Raw genomic sequence first — 16,944 nt, forward strand, 5'->3', positions numbered from 1 at the left:
TGGCGTTGTTATCTGTGTTCGGACTGATGTCGATTATTTCGACGTCAAGTTTCCTGATTCTGTCCAAGGATGGCGCAAAAAGTGGCTCTACATCCACGAAGAAAGCGCCAATTCTGTGGAGCACAACATAGTTCCTTTCGACGGAAGTGCCGTGGATTCAGCGTCGCCGTTCTGGGATGCCGAAGCTTCTGAAGAAGAGAAAAAGCGACAGAGGCGCTCATGGCTCGTATCCGTCATCTTCAAAACACTCGAGGCAAAGAGCTATCTGGTGTTCAAATTACTGCCTACTTCCTTAGGATTAGAGTGCAGCCTCTTCAGGCTCGCAAAAATCCCCTTTGGACGTATTCCGGTGAAAATGACGCCAACAGAATCTCCAGTGATCTTTCTGTAAAGGACTTGGAAAAATTGGTTCGAAGAATTTCTCGATTAGGCAAGAAGGATCCTATTCCCTCCTCCCCCGTCGAGTGGAACCATACAGTGCTTCCAATCCTCTTCCCGAGGTATTTTGTCTTCTCGAAGTTTTATCTTGTTTTGAACTGTTCCTCGTATCTTATTTGCAGTGGTATCTCACTTATTCTCTTTTGTCACTATTTCTTTGTAGAATCATCCTACTATGGCTTCCCTTCCTCCTCTTCCTGAGGATGGAGAGGTCGAAGAAAGAGCCGTTGTCGATGATGTCAACCAGGAGACCCCTCTTTTGTGAATGAACCCATGATTCTCGAAAATCTGCGGGATCTACTGAGAAGGATGCTGCCTCTGAAGATACAACATCAGCACAATCTCCTCCTCCTGCTGTTTCTCCGAAGAGCAAAAGGAAAAGGAGCAATGCCGAAGATTCCGGGACCTCGAAACCCGAAGAAACTGCTCCTGCACCTCGAAAAGCAGCTTATGATCCATACATCGAGAGTATCATCAGCTCGTAGGTTCCTTGCTCTTTTCCTTTTTTATTTGAAGAATTTTATTTTGCCTTGCTTTTTATGCTGCCACTATTTTGTCACAGTGATGATGAAGAAACTCCAACTTTAGATGTGGCTGCTCGAACGAGCACGTCACATACTTTAGTAATTTCAGAAAAACCAGTTGAAGGGGAGGAATCGTCGCCTCCTCAACAAAATGTTGATACATCTACTCCTTCGAGCCCCCGTGCCCCTTCACCAAAAAGGGCACGGGTTGAAAAGATTGTTGATCCTGCCCCTCAGTTGGGCAGTTCGTCGCCCCCGCTCCTAGATGATGTAAGTTTGTCGACATCTATATTTTCTTTATTTTATTTCTTCACATCTCTTTTTTTTTTTTTTTTTTTTTTTTTTTTTTATGCCGATGTTTCTCTTACTGTGTTCACGTTGAACAGCCTATGATCAAGGATCTTCTCCGCATCGGTTCCCAATTTATTGGGTACCGTGAATATGCTAATAGAGCCGAAGGTAACGACTGTCATACTTGTCGTTTTTCCTTAATTTGTCACTCCTGTTGCTTGCCGCGATTTTTTGATCTTTCTTCTCTCTTTTTTCCATATCTCGACAGAGAAATTTGCAGAGGCTAACGAACGCGCCGACGCACTGGCTCAAAAACTTGAGCAAAGTGAGGCGGCTCGCAAGAAAGCCGAACTCGCTGCTAGCAAAGCCAAGGTTGAAGCTGATGAAGCTAAGGCGAAAGCTGCTGGTGTCGAGGAACTGCAGAAGAAACTTGAGGATGCGACAACTGCCTTGGATGAGCTCAAAGCTGCACAAGCTTCTCGTGACGAAGGAATCCTCAAGCGTTTGAAGTCGCAAAGTCGACGTACTCTGAGTAATATTATCAATCCCTTTTATTTTACTGCACTTCCTGTTTCTTGATTGTTTGACTGATGTCTTGTCTCATGTGGCAGCCCAAACAAACCAGGATTTTGATCTGGATAATCCTGTCAACGATCCTCTCCTTGACGCACTTTCTCTTCTGGAGTTTCACGGGCGCGAAATTCGTGAAGGCGTGGCAAATGCTAATGCAGGATTGTCAGCGTTGTTCCCTTATTTCTTTCCGAAGAAAGAAGAACCCGCAACTTTCCTTAACCTTGCCAAGATGTTTAATGCTTCGGAAGACCTGGGATTGAAGATGCGTCAAGAGAATATGAAGGTTGCTGTCGAGAGTACTGTTGCCCTGGTTGCTGACAGCCAATGACGCTTGATTGGATGAAGGTTGGCGACACCAATCGATAGAGCGATCAAGATGGAGGTCGCTGATCAAGGCGGCCAAGCCCAACACGAAGAAGATATTGGCGTATCTGGGGATCAAGCCAGCTTCAACTCCTAGCTCCTCGAGGCCGGAGGTCTAGTTGCATGCCTCTGTTTTTCTTTCTGTTTCTTTTGCTTCTGTCGCCAAAGTAGTCATTTGGCGACACGTACTTTCTTAACTCCACTGTAATGCCCTTGTAATTATTCCAAGAGATTAATGAAGACTTCTATCTTTGCTTGTTATTTGATGTTGTCTTGTTTATTTTTCAGTTGATATTTGATAACTATACTCCATCTTCTGCTCCTTCCAATGTTTCGCCTTCTTCTTCCCGCGCGAGGAAAGCTTTTGGTGATACCGCTCCTGTCGACGATACCTTGTCGCAAGAACTGGATGAACTTCGGCAACAACTTCAGTATGCGAAGAAGCAAACACTTGTGATGATGGAGCAATCTCGTAAGTCATCTGAAGCCGAAAAAATTGCTCTTCAACAAGCTCGCGAGGCCGTAGCTGCTAAGGAAATTGCTGCTTCCGAGGCTGAAAAGGCGACTATTCGAGAAAATTTCATGCTCGAATTAATGAATGAAGCCAGTGCAGATATGTCGGGTATGCTGTTTCATCCGCTGATATCCTTTATTTGCATACTATTGTTTCTTTGAAGGTTTCCGCTTTTTGTTTTGATAGGTGCCTTTACCGATGCTGCTGCCGAGGAAGAGAGGGTGAATGCTATTACAACCCTCATTTTTATTCTCTACTTGGACCATGGTTCTTTGTTTTGGGCTACCCCGGAAAGGACCCGCCAAATTGTCAGATTTCAAGATCGCGCCTCTCAAACTCGCGACTTCCTCGACTTCTGTACCAAGACCTTGTCCATGGTTTACAACTCCATGTTTCCTCGCAACGTCCAACCAAAAACTCTTCCTGAATTGATGGAAAGGTTCAAGGATGCTCGCAGTATCCATGATTTTGTCAAAGCTCAACTAGTAGCTGGTGCCAGATTTGCTCTTATCATGCTCCAAATCTGCCACTCGAAGCTTGACCTTACCCAGGTTGTCGAGAAGGTTCACCAAAAAGTAAAACGGCGGAGAGTTGGTGTTGACAGGATTAACACGAAGGTTACGCCTATAGCCGAAGAAATGATTGAGGACCTACTTCGGATGGATGCCGACTTTTTGCCGATGGCCATTATGCCGATTTTCTTGGTGCTGCTCCTGAGGAAAACAGGGTTACTCTTGATGACATATTGAATCAAGACTAGTTAGTTTCTTCTTGTAGATATTTCTTCTTTGTAATCCATGACTATATTGTAAAGCAATCATTATATTTTTCTGTTTGTTTAGCCCCCGAGTGTTTCGGTGACTCTTTACTATATTTGTATACTTGCGAGGTTTTGAACCAAGGCATTTATATATTTAAGGCGAATATGAGCCCCCAAGCTTTTTATTGAGCACTATTTTGTATTTTTGTTGACTCACGAGGTATTTGAATACCAAGGCAAGTTTTTCCTTTTGTCGATGAACTATATTGAAATTCGTCGGAGCGAAGACTTTGGTCATGTCGATAAGGAAGAAAAGTTATATTGTCACTATCTTTATTATATTGCAGCACCGCGAGCCCGCCTCATTAAAAACCTTCTCCGGCCCCACTCGGTGCCCCGAAAAAGGAAAAGAGTGCGTCTGAAAACTCGCGGGCGTTTCAGTACATTGAAGCTTTACAAAGACTATATTTTGACTCTAGGCGTAAAAACGCCTAAGTTGCGCCACGTTCCAGGGGTTTGGCTCCTCCACCCCTGTCTTCTTGTCCTTTATTCTGTATGCTCCTCCTCCAATTACTTCCGTGACAATGTAAGGGCCAAGCCATGGTGACTCGAGTTTTTCATGACTTTTTTGCGTGAGCCGAAGAACTAGGTCTCCCACCTGAAAAGATCTTGGCCGCAAACGTCGACTGTGGTAATTCTTCAAGTCCTGTTGATATTTGGTTACCCGAGATAATACTTCATCTCGAGCTTCATCAAGTGCGTCGACGTCGTCTTCTAGCACTCTTCTCGACGTTTCTTCATCATATTCAGCGACACGTGGAGAGTTGTGCTCTATCTCGATTGGTAGTACTGCCTCTGCTCCATGAACCAGGAAAAACGGAGTTTCCTGCGTTGCTGTGTTTGGTGTTGTTCGGATGCTCCACAACACGCTTGGTAGTTCTTCTGGCCAGGTATGTCGAGCTTTTTCCAGTGGTCCTAACAAGCGTTTCTTAATACCATTGCAGATGATGCCATTGGCTTTCTCGACTTGCCCATTGGTTTGAGGATGTGCGACTGACGCAAAGTTCAGCTTAATACCCACCTCTTCGCAATAATCTTTGAATTCATGGGATGTGAAGTTGCTGCCGTTGTCTGTGACGATGCTGTGGGGCACTCCAAATCTGAAGACGAGGCCTTTTACGAATTTTACTGCGGATGCTCCATCTCGGTGAATTTATCGGCTTCGCTTCTATCCACTTTGTAAACTTATCGACAGCTACTAGCATGTACTCCTTTCCTCCTGGCCAGGATTTGTGTAACTTACCCACCATATCAAGTCCCCATTGAGCAAAGGGCCAAGACAATGGTATTGGTGCTAGCTCTGCCGGAGAGTGAGGTTTTGCGGCGAACCTTTGACATGCGTCGCAAGTTCTTACTATGTCCTTGGCGTCCTCGATTGCTGTCAACCAGTAGAATCCTGCCCGAAAAACCTTGGCTGCGATAGCTCGACTACTTGCGTGGTGGCCACATATTCCTTCGTGTACATCCTTCAGGATTATTCTTCCTTCTTCGGGTGTAACGCACCTTTGCAAGACGCCTGAAATACTTCGCTTATACAATTCTCCCTTGACCACCGTAAAAGCTTTGGAGCGTCGAATTACTCGCCTTGCTTCAACTGGATCATCGGGTATTTCTTTCCTCATGATGTATGATATGTACGGCTGCATCCACGGTATCTGTATCACCATGACCAAGTCCTGATCTTCTTCTTCGTCCTCTTGCTTTTCCTTGGCAGCCCCCGAGGGTTTCTTCTCCTTCTTTTTTGACTTTGTTGGCTTAGTGGATCTCTCTGTTATCTCTTCCCAGAATACACCTGGCGGGATTGGAAGGCACTGTGACCCGATGTTTGCAAGAACGTCGGCTTCGTCATTGCTCAACCTGCTAATATGATTTACTTCGCATCCATCGAATAACTTCTCAAGCTCGTTGTACACCTCCTTGTATGCCATCATGCTATCATTGATTGCATCACATTGGTTCATAACTTGCTGAGCCACCAACTGTGAGTCGCCAAAGATTTTTAATCGAGTTGCTCCATGCTTTTGCCATCTTCATCCCGTGTATGAGAGCCTCATATTCTGCTTCATTGTTAGATGCGTTAAGGAACGTCATCCGGAGGATGTACTTTAATTTGTCGCCTTCAGGTGATATGAGTACTACTCCTGCGCCAGCTCCTTCTAGTCTCTTGGACCCATCAAAGTTCATGGTCCAAGTTCTCGATAAATCTGGAGGTCCTGTATTTTGCAACTCCATCCATTCTGCGATGAAGTCTGGCAGTATTTGCGACTTTATTGCTTTTCTTTTTTCATACGTGATGTCCCGAGGGGAAAGTTCTATTCCCCAAAGGGAGACACGACCCGTAGCTTCTGGGTTATTCAGTATATTTGATAAGGGAGCTTCATTGACCACTATGATCGGGTGTGCCGAAAAATAGTGGCGCAATTTTCGTGCTGTCGTGAACACTCCATATGCTAGTTTTTGGTACTGAGGGTACCTTTGTTTTGAAGGTGACAAGACTTCGCTCACGAAGTATACTGGCCGCTGCACTCCATGGATTTTCCCTTCTTCTTCTCTTTCGACAACTAATACCGTGCTAACCACTTGGGGCGTGGCTGCAATATATAGCAGGAGAGGTTCCTTTTCCTTTGGAGCCACCAGGATTGGTGGTGTCGAGATTTTTCGCTTCAGATCCTCGAAAGCTCTGTCGGCCTCTTCGTTCCACTGGAATTTATCTCCTTGTTTTATCAGCGCATAAAATGGTAACGCTTTTTCTCCTAATCTGGCGACGAACCTGCTCAAAGCTGCGACTCACTTCGATTAGCTCGTATTTCTTTCAACTTTGTTGGCTTTCTCATTGTTACTATGGCTTGTATTTTGTCGGGATTTGCTTCAATCCCTCTTGCCGAAACTAGAAACCCCAGAAGTTCTCCTGCTGGGACGCCAAAAGAACACTTCGTCGGGTTCAGTTTGAGGCAGAATTTGTCGAGGTTGTCAAAAGTTTCTTTGAGATCCTCGATCAACGTTGTCCCCTTTTTTGATGTTATGACGACATCATCGATGTATACTTGCACGTTTTTCCCGATCTGTGTTGCTAAACACTTCTGCATCATCCTCTGATATGTTGCTCCCGCATTTTTTAGACCAAAGGGCATTGTTTTGTAGCAAAACACGCCGTAAGGTGTAATAAACGCTGTCTTGGCTTCATCATCTTCTTTTAATCTGATCTGGTTATAACCAGAGTATGCATCCAAGAAGGAAAGACGTTCGCAACCTGCCGTGGAGTCGATAATTTGATCGATCCTTGGGAGGGGAAAGTGATCCTTAGGACAATGTTTATTGAGACACGTAAAGTCGACGCACATGCGAAGGACTGTCGTGTTTTTCTTCGGCACCATCACTGGGTTAGCTACCCATGTGGCTTCTGTAGATATTTCTCTGATAAAACCAGCTTCTTCGAGTCGATTTATTTCTGAAAGCATGGCTTTGCGGTTTAGTTCCGAAAAACGCCGCAAAGGTTGTCTGATTGGTTTCGCTGTTGGATCCAAATTTAGGTGGTGCTCGGCAAGTTCCCTGGGTACTCCTGGCATGTCAGCTGGACACCATGCAAAGATTTTCCAGTTCTCACGGAGGAACTTGACGAGCGCGCTTTCCTATGCGATATCCATATCGTTTGCGATAGATGTCGTCTTTTTTGGATCTGTCGGGTGAATCTGCACCTCCTTAGAATTTTTCTCTGTGTTGAAAGTTGATTCTTTATTTGCCCTTCCAGCGTCTGGCAGTACGTCGTAATCAGTCATGCTTTTTGACGCCAAGTACTCGGCTTGCATCCCGAAAGTTTCTGCCAACCTGTGAAAATCCTTGTCGCACTTATCGGCTAAGGCAAAGCTTCCCTTGACTGTGATTGGTCCTCTTGGTCCGGGCAACCTCCACAACAGGTATGTATAGTGTGGTACTGCCATAAATCTAGCATATGCTGGTCGTCCCAACAGAGCGTGGTATTGTGATGGAAAATCCACGACTTCAAATTCGAGCTTCTCGATTCTATAATTTTCTCGGGTCCCAAATTGAACATCGAGATTGATTTTTCCCAATGGATAACTTGGTTTCTCCGGTGTGATGCCGTGGAACCTTGTGTCTGTTGGTTTCAAGTTTGCTAAGGATATGTTCATCTTCCTCAATGTATCTGCATACATGAGGTTCAAGCTGCTGCCGCCGTCTATGAACACTCGAGAGACATCAAATCCTGCGATAACTTTGGCGTAATAAGTGCTGACTGCCCTGGTCGAGGAACTTGCTGCGGATGATCTGCTATTGTGAAGCCGATATCTTGTCCCGACCAATTAAGGTACTCAATCGTTGGTGGAGGCATTTTCTCTCGCCATAAACACCGTCGTGAGATTACTTTTTGAGCTCTATTGGACGGCCTTCCCTTGAATCATCAACACCGCTCCGTTGGAGTTAGGATCAACATAGGGTGGTGGTGCAGGTGCTGCCGCTATTCTTAGCTGGTGTCGATTGTCCTCTGTAATCGCGGGAGGTGGCGGTAGATGAACCTCGCTCCTAGGCTCCCGAGGGTTTCTCTGTGCTGCTCGAGCGTGAGCATTTTCTGCGTATCTGAACATTGCCTGAAAATTTCGACAGTCTTTCTGCAGGTGCCCTGACTGTCTTTTCCCGTTCTTGTCGAGGAAGAAATGCATCTGGCACGGTCCGTTCAGCATTTCCTCGGGGGACACGAAAGGTCTTGGAAACCTCGGCCCACTATTTTGCCTGTTGCGTGAATCATCCCTATTATCACCTCGCTGTTCACTGCTTCTCTGGTAATCATCTCTGTTGCCTCCTGTATTTGTCCGAAAACCTGCCGAAATTTGTCCCGGGGCGTCGTAGTTCCGGTACGTCCGAGGAAATCTTCGCCTCGGTTGATAGTTTCGACCACGGTCCTCCTCTGGCGACCTGTGTCGTTTGTTGTGGACAGCGTCTTCTCCATCTGCCCATTTATTTGCTATCTCCATTAACGCGGATACTGTCCTTGGATTGGTCCTTCCCAAATCCTCGACAAAGTCTCCACGCCTGACTCCTGCGACAAACGCATCTATTGCTCTCTCGTCAGATATGTTTTCTGCCGAGTTTTTGATGATATTCCATCTCTGGATGTACTTTCTCATTGGCTCATCGGCTTTTGTCGACACGCTCTCAACGCCTCTACCGATGCGGGTTTTTTGCACGTGGATCTGAAGTTCTTGACGAACACGTCCTCGAAACTTTCCCAGCTGTCGATGGATCCTGGAGCGAGTTTCTTTATCCATGATCGTGCGGCACCACTCAGGTGCACCTGGATGCTTTGCATGGCTGTTGCCCTAGTTCCTCCTGTCGCCTTCACCGTCTCCGGATAGTCGACTAGCCAATCCTCCGGATCTTGAAGGCCGTCGAATTTCTTGAAATTATCGGGTAACTTGAATCTGAGGGGACTCGCGTTTTCGAACTCTCCTCGTGAAGCATGGTAAGCCGCACATATCTTCGTCGTTAAGTTCGGGGATTGCCGATGATCCCTTCGCTTTGCCGCGCTCCGTCGACTCTTGCTTGTGCTTCGTGTCTCTTGCTCCACTTGGCCCTTCGGGTGCTGCCGCCGTTGTCGCTGCGGGTCGCGGACTATTTTGCCTTGCCACTCCTTCGGGAGGCGTTGATATAAACGCTGTCCCCATAGCTCCAACTCCTGCTACCGCCATATTGTACAAGTTGTTTCCCTTGGGTCACCCGGAGGTGGTTTAGATGCAAGGATAAAAGCATGTGTCGCCATATACCCAGCCTCTGGTGTCTTAGGGATGATGTTTCCTCTTGTATCTATCGACATAAAGGACATGTCGAGGTTTTGAACTAAGTGTTCTCTTTCTGCCTCGGGTATGTGTTGCAGCCTTGATCTTGCTCTGTTCCGCGCCTCCCGATGGCTATCACCCGTAGTTCTAGATTGTCGACTTAGATCTGCCCTTCTCCCGCTGGATGCGTAAGCTGCCTCCTTTCTCCCGTTCAACTCAGCCGTCTGTTTTCCAATTCCACTGGCAGCTCGTGCGAGCCTATATTGATATGCTTGCAATTCTTCTGGTGTGGCTGTGGTAGCCATTGGTTCTGTGCCGTTCATAGCTCTCGCAGCTCTATCCCACGCTGCTTGTGAAAGTTGAACTCTATCTCGCGGCTCTGGCCCGACGTATTTGTTGCCCAAGCCTTGTCGCAGATTGGAGGGATCGACGTATGGATTTCCCAAACTGTCGAAAGCCTCAGATGTCTCCTCTTGACCTTCAATGGCGTAAATCTGATGATACCTTGTACTCAGATCTATGTTGGGTTTGGTGACATCATCGTTGAGATTGATGAAGACCTTGCCCACTGTGAGAGATTTGTCGATGAAGTCATGACTGTCGACATCGCTTGAGCCATCGCTTATATACGAGTCCGCAGATGACTTAAACGATATGTCGTTGAAGATCTTGGCGAGTTTCTCTCTTGCTCTGATACTGACGTAGCGTGTCGCCGAGGTTTCTTCTTCTCCTGACTCGTTTGACGATGCATAGCTTGAAAAATCGGAATCGGCCACTGATGATCCCGACGAAATCGGAATTTCGACACGATACGATCCTTCCTTCTCGACGCGAAAGTGGAACCTTCCGAACGTCATCTCCATGGGCTCCGCCAGATACGCATATGCATCCAAACGGGAGGGTGGGTGAGGAACAAAATCGACAAGACCAGTAGCGATCTGTTTACCTCGATCCATTGTGTTGCTTGCGGTTGACGATGTCGAAGATCTTGAGCGTGCCATCGAGATCAGCTCCTTACGCCTCTAATTCCCACAGACGGCGCCAATTGACAAGGGATTAACTTGTCAATGCCTATGGATTGTAGGCTAGGGTTTAGTTAGAAGTAGAGGGTAAGTAGATCTCGAAGGTTTCAGCCGAAAAGTGCTCGACGATTGTGAAAACTAGGGTTTGCAGACAATGATTCGGTCGATTCTTTTGTCCCTCGACTCCCCCTTATATATGAGGTGAAGCCGAGGGATTCGTGCTATACAAGTTTACAGAGTCCGGGACGGTTTCTAACTCGTCCCGCCAGATTACAAACAACACTTCCTATTACAACTCTATCTTTCCTTAGTAAATCTTGGGCTCCCGAATCTTCTTATTCTTCGGGTATTGGGCCTCTAGTAAACCCCGGGTACCATCTTCGGCAGGCCCATTTGGGATGCCTATGTCACTCGCTACACCGTCACTCTGAGAACCTGGTCAACATGTTGGAGCGTGTCGCTCTTCGCGTGATCCAAGAGATCATGAGGCACCAGTACTCGCCGTCAGGACCAGCCCTCGGGACGCATCAAGGGGAGTTGCCACTCCAGTCCCGTCCACCGCTGCCATATGCGTTGGCAGCACCAGAAGTGCCGGCTACACCGGCATTCGTCGTCTACAAGATTGGTGGTGACCCTAGTGACTACCAGTTCTTGCCCGAGGCGCCCAAGGAGATCCCTCAAGGGTACGCGTGCACGTATGTGCCAGATTGTGGCAACTGGGCACTCACAAACCAGGCCACAACGTCAGGGACTTCTGGGAAAACAGGAGGAACGTCAGCGACAGAGCCTGAGAAGCAGACGTGGCTAACTAAGTACGCCACCCCGACGAACCTCCAGAGCTCAGCTCCTGCAGTTGGCTCAGAGCTGGAAAAGCAAGCATGGCTGGCTAAGTACGCCACCCCGGCGAATCTTCAGAGTTCAACTCCTGCAGCCAGCACAGCGGATCAGATCAGTACCATACTGAGAGACCAGTTCGGCATGGTGCCGAAAAGAAGGGCAATCGGCTATTCCAAGCCGTACCCCGACGACTACGAGATGATCCCGCTGCCACCTAAATATCGGCTCCCTGATTTCTCCAAATTCAGCGGATCAGATGGCTCCAGCTCCATCAAGCACGTCGGCCGATATTTGGCGCAACTAGGACCGGCTTCGGTGTCGGATCAGCTACGCGTGAGGCTCTTCTCACAGTCCCTCACGGGATCGGCTTTCGGATGGTATACCTCTTTGCCACCAGACTCCATACGGACTTGGAAGCAGTTGGAAGAGCAGTTCCACATGCAGTACCATTCAGAGGCTTCCGAGTCTGGCATTGCCGATCTAGCACAACTACGTCAGAAGCGCGGAGAAACTGTGACAGAATACATCCAGCGTTTCAGGAATCATAGGAACCGATGTTATTCGGTCCGTATAACTGAAAAAGAAGCAGTCGAGTTGGCAGTAGCAGGCCTTGCAACACAGCTCAAGGACATGGCCTCCCAAGCAGATTATCCCTCGTTGGCGCACATGGTTCAGAAGCTGTCAGCATATGAACAGCGCCACCCGGACCTGTACCAAGATAAGTTCAAGCGTGCAGTAGTCTTGGTCGATGCAGAGGAAGACGAAGTTCCTGCGGGAGACCAAGATGTAGCAGTGGCTGAATGGACTCGGGGAGGAACCCCCGTGCCCTGCAAATGGGTAAAGCCACCAGGCCCACCCAGGGGATTTGATTTTGACGTGACCAAGACTGAGCAAATCTTCGACCTCCTGCTCAAGGAGAAACAGTTGACGATTCCTGAAGGTCTCAAATTCCCCACGGTGCAAGAGCTGAACGGAAAGCCATACTGTAAATGGCACAACTCGCTCTCCCATGCCACCAACGACTGCAGGGTATGGCGTCAGCACATCCAAGCGGCGATAGAAAAAGGGCGTCTAATTTTCAACCAGTACGCCATGAAGGTCGACACCCAACCCTTTCCCGCCGTTAACATGGTGGAGTGCACTTACCCTGAAGGTTGCTAGCCAGGATCCTCGTTTAGCATCAACATGGTAGGACCTGGGAACCACTCTGGCAAAGATGGAGACGAGGGCAGCTGCTCTCGTAGCAAGGACACAGAGGAGGCCGCTCCACGCGATCGGCTCCGTCATGATGGCAAGCGCTACGTCACAGAGGGAGAGGTGAAAAACATAAGATATCAGCGACCCCTCTCTGATCACCTCCTCAACAAGTATGTGAGTCAGTACGACCGACGCCGACGATCCAGCGATGATGATGAAAGAGATCGTCTGGCTAGAGAAGCCAGAAGACATCGTCAGCATGATCACGATGAGGAGGAGCACGAGCGCCGTGCCACGGAACAATCAAGGGAGCAAGATGACAACGCCAGGCACTGGGACTGCCCCTTCTTCAGACACTGCTGGGATTCAGGAATGAGCCGATTGCCCACAATCGGCAATTGCCCAGAATGCAACCAGAAGAAGAAGGAGGCAGCCAACGTGTCTGTGTTCAAGCGCTTAGGGCCTCTCCCGCCACAAAGCAAACGTGCTGAGTCCCCTCGGTGGGCAGATCTCGAGGATTCCCAAGACGAGGGACAAGAAGAGGAAGAAGACAGGTACCACCGTCCGAGGTGGTGCCCTGACGGACTCAGCCGTTCACAAAAGCGCAGGGTTCAGCGATTGCGCGGCCTGGAGGAAGCCGAAAGGTTATACCTGCATACGCTAAGGAAGGCACGGCCTGATCTGGCTGCGAAAGTTCAGCGAACCCTGGATGAAGAGGGTCGTCCACGGAAAATGGAGTGGCGTCCCAGGCAAAAGAAAGCCGATGATGAAACATCGGCTGGCACGAACATGGTGCTCGTCCTTCCGACAGAGCTTAGTGCTCCACGATTCTACGATGCACTCAAGGTGGACGACAGCAGGCGTATCAAGTCAGAGGTTGGGCTGGTTTTATCCACCAGCCTGACCGAATAGCAAGATTAAATCAATGAGCAAATGGGGCGAGGCTGATCCTTGTGATCGGCCCCAAAAATTTATGAAGGAACATTACAGAACCTTCAGTCAATGGATATGGAGGCCGATTCCAGCAATCGGCCAAAATTATCTTCACTACGTGTTCTGCCTGTGTTCAGCGTCGATCCACTGGGCAGCGGCCACGTCGGCAGATGAAAGTCAGCACGAATCCTCGCGGAACCGACGTGCAAGTGCAGTACCCTGGCTAACCATAAAAGCCGATATCTGCAGTCATCTGGCAGATTCGGCTCGGGGGGCATACAGCCAGATAAACATGTGTAAACATGCGTACAGTGAAACATTGGGGGGCCGATTAAGAAAAATTGGCCAGATAAAAAAAAAAATTTGCGCAAGAGGCGAAGCCGATGCGCAGCCATCGACTCTAGTACACTTACACAAGACCAAGGCCTACTGGCTATATGCTCAAAGTTCACATCAACATCGACGTTCAGTAGAAGAAAGCTGATCAGCGACCTGTGCATCCTCGCCAGTATTCTTGCCTTGATTAAGGCTCGGGGGGCAGCTCGCCCTAAAATATCTTTAGAGAGCCGATTTTGTTGAAATCGGCTGGTTCTGCATTACGATTCGGAAGCCGATAGTGGCGCATGTGGTTGGCTCACTACTGTTCTCGCCTTGATGAAGGCTCGGGGGGCAACGGACTACATGGATATTTGGTTCTTAAGAAACCGATTGGAGTTGCATCGGCTGACCCTGCATCATGATCCTCTCTGAAAGCAGTTCAGGTTGCGAAAGAAGATTGCTGAGGCTATGGAGAGGAATCGGGAGAGGAGGCCGTCGGCTTTTACGGGTTTTGGACCGTCCAGTCGCTGCAAGAGAAGGAAAGGGACTGGATTCTCAAAATAGCCGATGAGTAGTCATCGGCTAAGGGATCGCGAAAAATTATGGTCAGATATTAAAATCGCGGTCTGAAATTGAGAAGTGCTTGACTGACGGGCTAATCGGCATGTGAGTCCGGCTTCACGGGCGTCCAAAAGAAAAGAAATCCGATACGTTGCTATCGGTCTTTGCATAACAGGCGGAAGGAATGAAATTGGAGTAATTGAAGGATGAATTGAAAGAACAATTTCATTAATTCAAAGGAGCGGCTTTACAAGAAAGAGCCGATGGCTCTCAAAAGAGGGATCTGGTGCCTAGTGCACTGCTACTACTAGTCCTATTCTACTAGTCGTCGCTGTCCTCGTCATCACCGCCGTCGATGTCGTCGGCGCTGCTCCCAGGAAGCTCCTCGTCGCTGCTGCCCCAGCCCTTGGCCGGAGCCTCGTCCTCCTCGTCATCATCATCATCCTCGCTGTCCGCCCAAGAGCGGAAGCGCTTGGTCGGTGGATACCCGATGGAGGAGGAGGATTCATCCTCCTCTTCTTCTTCCTCGTCATCATCTTCGTCCTCGCTGTCCGCCCACATGCGGGAGCGCTTCTTCGGCGGGAGTTTGGCGGAGGGGGAGGCCTTGGCCTTCGCTACCTCTCCTTCTTTCTTCTCATTGTCGGAGGAGAGGGGGTTCATCTCGGAGTGAAGGTTGTCCTCGTTCTTCCTCTTCGGCGAGGATTGGAGGGGGAGGCCTGAGAGGGAGGAGGAAGAGGAAGACATGGCTACGGGAGGAGAGGGTTTTTGGGTGCCGATGGCTGGAACAGAGGAAGGGGATAAAGAGAGTTAATCAGTCGGCACGGTTAAATAATGAGAAGCCTGGTGGGAATTAATGCCATTACAGTTTCCGAAGAGGTGATACCAGAGCTATCGAATTTTGCAGAGAAGCTGAGAAGACAGGGCATAATGATGATAGATGCTGCAAATGGCTCTGCTCTGCCACGACATGACCCTTCGGAGGAAAAGCAGAGTGGTTTTGGAATTATCATTGCCAAAACCAGGGGGCATGTGTTATCACCAGATTTTGGCCAAATCAGGAGGTGGGCCGTAAGAGAGATGGGCTTGGAAGATTACACGTGGATTATCTCTGAAGCGGCCTTGTGCGAAGAATTTGGGCTAGATTGCCCGTGTATCTTTAATTATGGTAGATTTCATCTTAGATTGGAAGTTAGAGTTTGTATCGTGTACGGTGGGGATTATTTCCACGATTAGAAAGTCCCCTGGACTATAAATATGTATCTAGGGTTTATGGAATAAACAACAACACACGTTCAACCAAACAAACCAATCTCGGCGCATCGCCAACTCCTTCGTCTCGAGGGTTTCTATCCGGTAAGCGACATGCTGCCTAGATCGCATCTTGCGATCTAGGCAGCACAAGCTCCACGTTGTTCATGCGTTGCTCGTACTGAAGCCTTGTTGATGGCGAGCAACGTAGTTATCATAGATGTGTTAGGGTTAGCATTGTTCTTCGTATCATATGCTATCGTAGTGCAACCCTTGCATATCTAGCCGCCCTCACACCTATCTCAGGTGTGGGGGCGGCACCCCGCTTGATCATTATTTGGTAGATCTGATCCATTACGATTGCTCCTTGTTCTACAAGGATTAGTTTAATATCTGCAATAGTTAGGCCTTACAAGGGGCTGGAGGATCCAGCGGCACGTAGGGTGTCGTTCGTTAGTCCTAGACAGGATGTTCCGGGGATCAACTTCGTGTTGGTTTTTAGGCCTTGTCTAGGATCGGCTTACGATCACCGTGCGTGGCCGCGAGGCCCAATCTTGAGTAGGATGTTCCGATTATGCGGTGAAAACCCTAAATCGTCGTAGATCTAATTAGCTTTATCTTGATCAAGCAGGACCACCATATATTCGTGCACCCCGTACGAATCATGGGTGGATCGGCTCCTTGAGCCGATTCACAGGATAACCTGAGAGCCGATCGAGGCTCTTATTTAATGTTTACGTGTATGCCATGCAGGGAACTAAGCGAGGCATCCCCATCACCTTCCTGACCAGGTATAGGTCAGGTGGCACGCCCTTGCACTCAGCATCGGACGTGTGACCAGAAGTGCTTTGCGGGCCGTCGCTCGGAGGGACCTCAGCCAGCCGCAGCTCTAGGTTGTTCCCGGCTCTACAGTGTTGACCGTCGCTGCCCGCCGGTGGGTTTTGGCAGTCAACAGGAGCCCAATTTTTTGATGACTTGCCATCCAATTGTAGAGGATATGAGGTGCATGTAGAATTTGTAAATTGCCGTTGCACAAAACACCATTGTTTGGTGGGGACGTGGGGTCGTTGCACATAACACATAAAAATTGGAGGCAACCTAGGGTTCTTGTTTTTCCGTCCCCACTAACATCTAACGGTAGAAGAAGTGGCGGACCCAACATTTTTCACAAGTTTGGGCACACAGTAAGCCCGGAGAAATTTTCATTAAATTATCATCAAAATAAGTTGTGCCGCTGGCCGGAAGCATGGGCACACGCCCCGGCTTAGGGACGGTTGGATTCGCCACTGGGTAGAAGAAAATGAGAGTTGAGAGGGTGGCTGATCGTGGGGGCAATCTAGGGTTCTTGTTCTTCCGTGCACTACTAAAGTCCAATGATAGAAGAAGATAATCTGAGGTGTGAGGATGGTTGATGGTGGAGGGAGGAGAACATACCCAGAGGTGCGGCGGGGGTCTTCGAAATCCATCGGAATCGTTGCCAGCGTGTTGTTTCCACCCCTGTCACCGGAAGTGGTCC

General features: G+C 48.6%; 1 protein-coding gene across 1 annotated transcript; it reads left to right on the plus strand.

Moving 5' to 3' along the window:
• The first annotated feature begins 741 nt into the window (after positions 1 to 741).
• Positions 742 to 2,192, plus strand: LOC139834975 (uncharacterized). Its single transcript, XM_071824912.1, has 6 exons — positions 742 to 919; positions 1,001 to 1,232; positions 1,349 to 1,421; positions 1,522 to 1,785; positions 1,865 to 2,109; positions 2,172 to 2,192. Exons 3-6 carry the CDS (start codon positions 1,352 to 1,354, stop codon positions 2,190 to 2,192), a joined length of 600 nt encoding a protein of 199 aa, XP_071681013.1. The 5' UTR covers positions 742 to 919; positions 1,001 to 1,232; positions 1,349 to 1,351.
• The last annotated feature ends 14,752 nt before the right edge of the window (positions 2,193 to 16,944 follow it).

Source organism: Lolium perenne, chromosome 1 (assembly GCF_019359855.2).
Source record: "Lolium perenne isolate Kyuss_39 chromosome 1, Kyuss_2.0, whole genome shotgun sequence".
In the NCBI taxonomy this organism is placed as follows: domain Eukaryota; kingdom Viridiplantae; phylum Streptophyta; class Magnoliopsida; order Poales; family Poaceae; genus Lolium; species Lolium perenne.

Coding starts and splice junctions, on each gene's coding strand:
- LOC139834975 (XM_071824912.1), top strand. CDS start 1,352: ATGATCAAGGATCTTCTCCGCATCGGTTCCCAATTTATTGGGTACCGT. Junction 1,786..1,864: donor GCAAAGTCGACGTACTCTGA/GTAATATTATCA, acceptor CTCATGTGGCAG/CCCAAACAAACCAGGATTTT. Junction 2,110..2,171: donor TGCGTCAAGAGAATATGAAG/GTTGCTGTCGAG, acceptor GATTGGATGAAG/GTTGGCGACACCAATCGATA.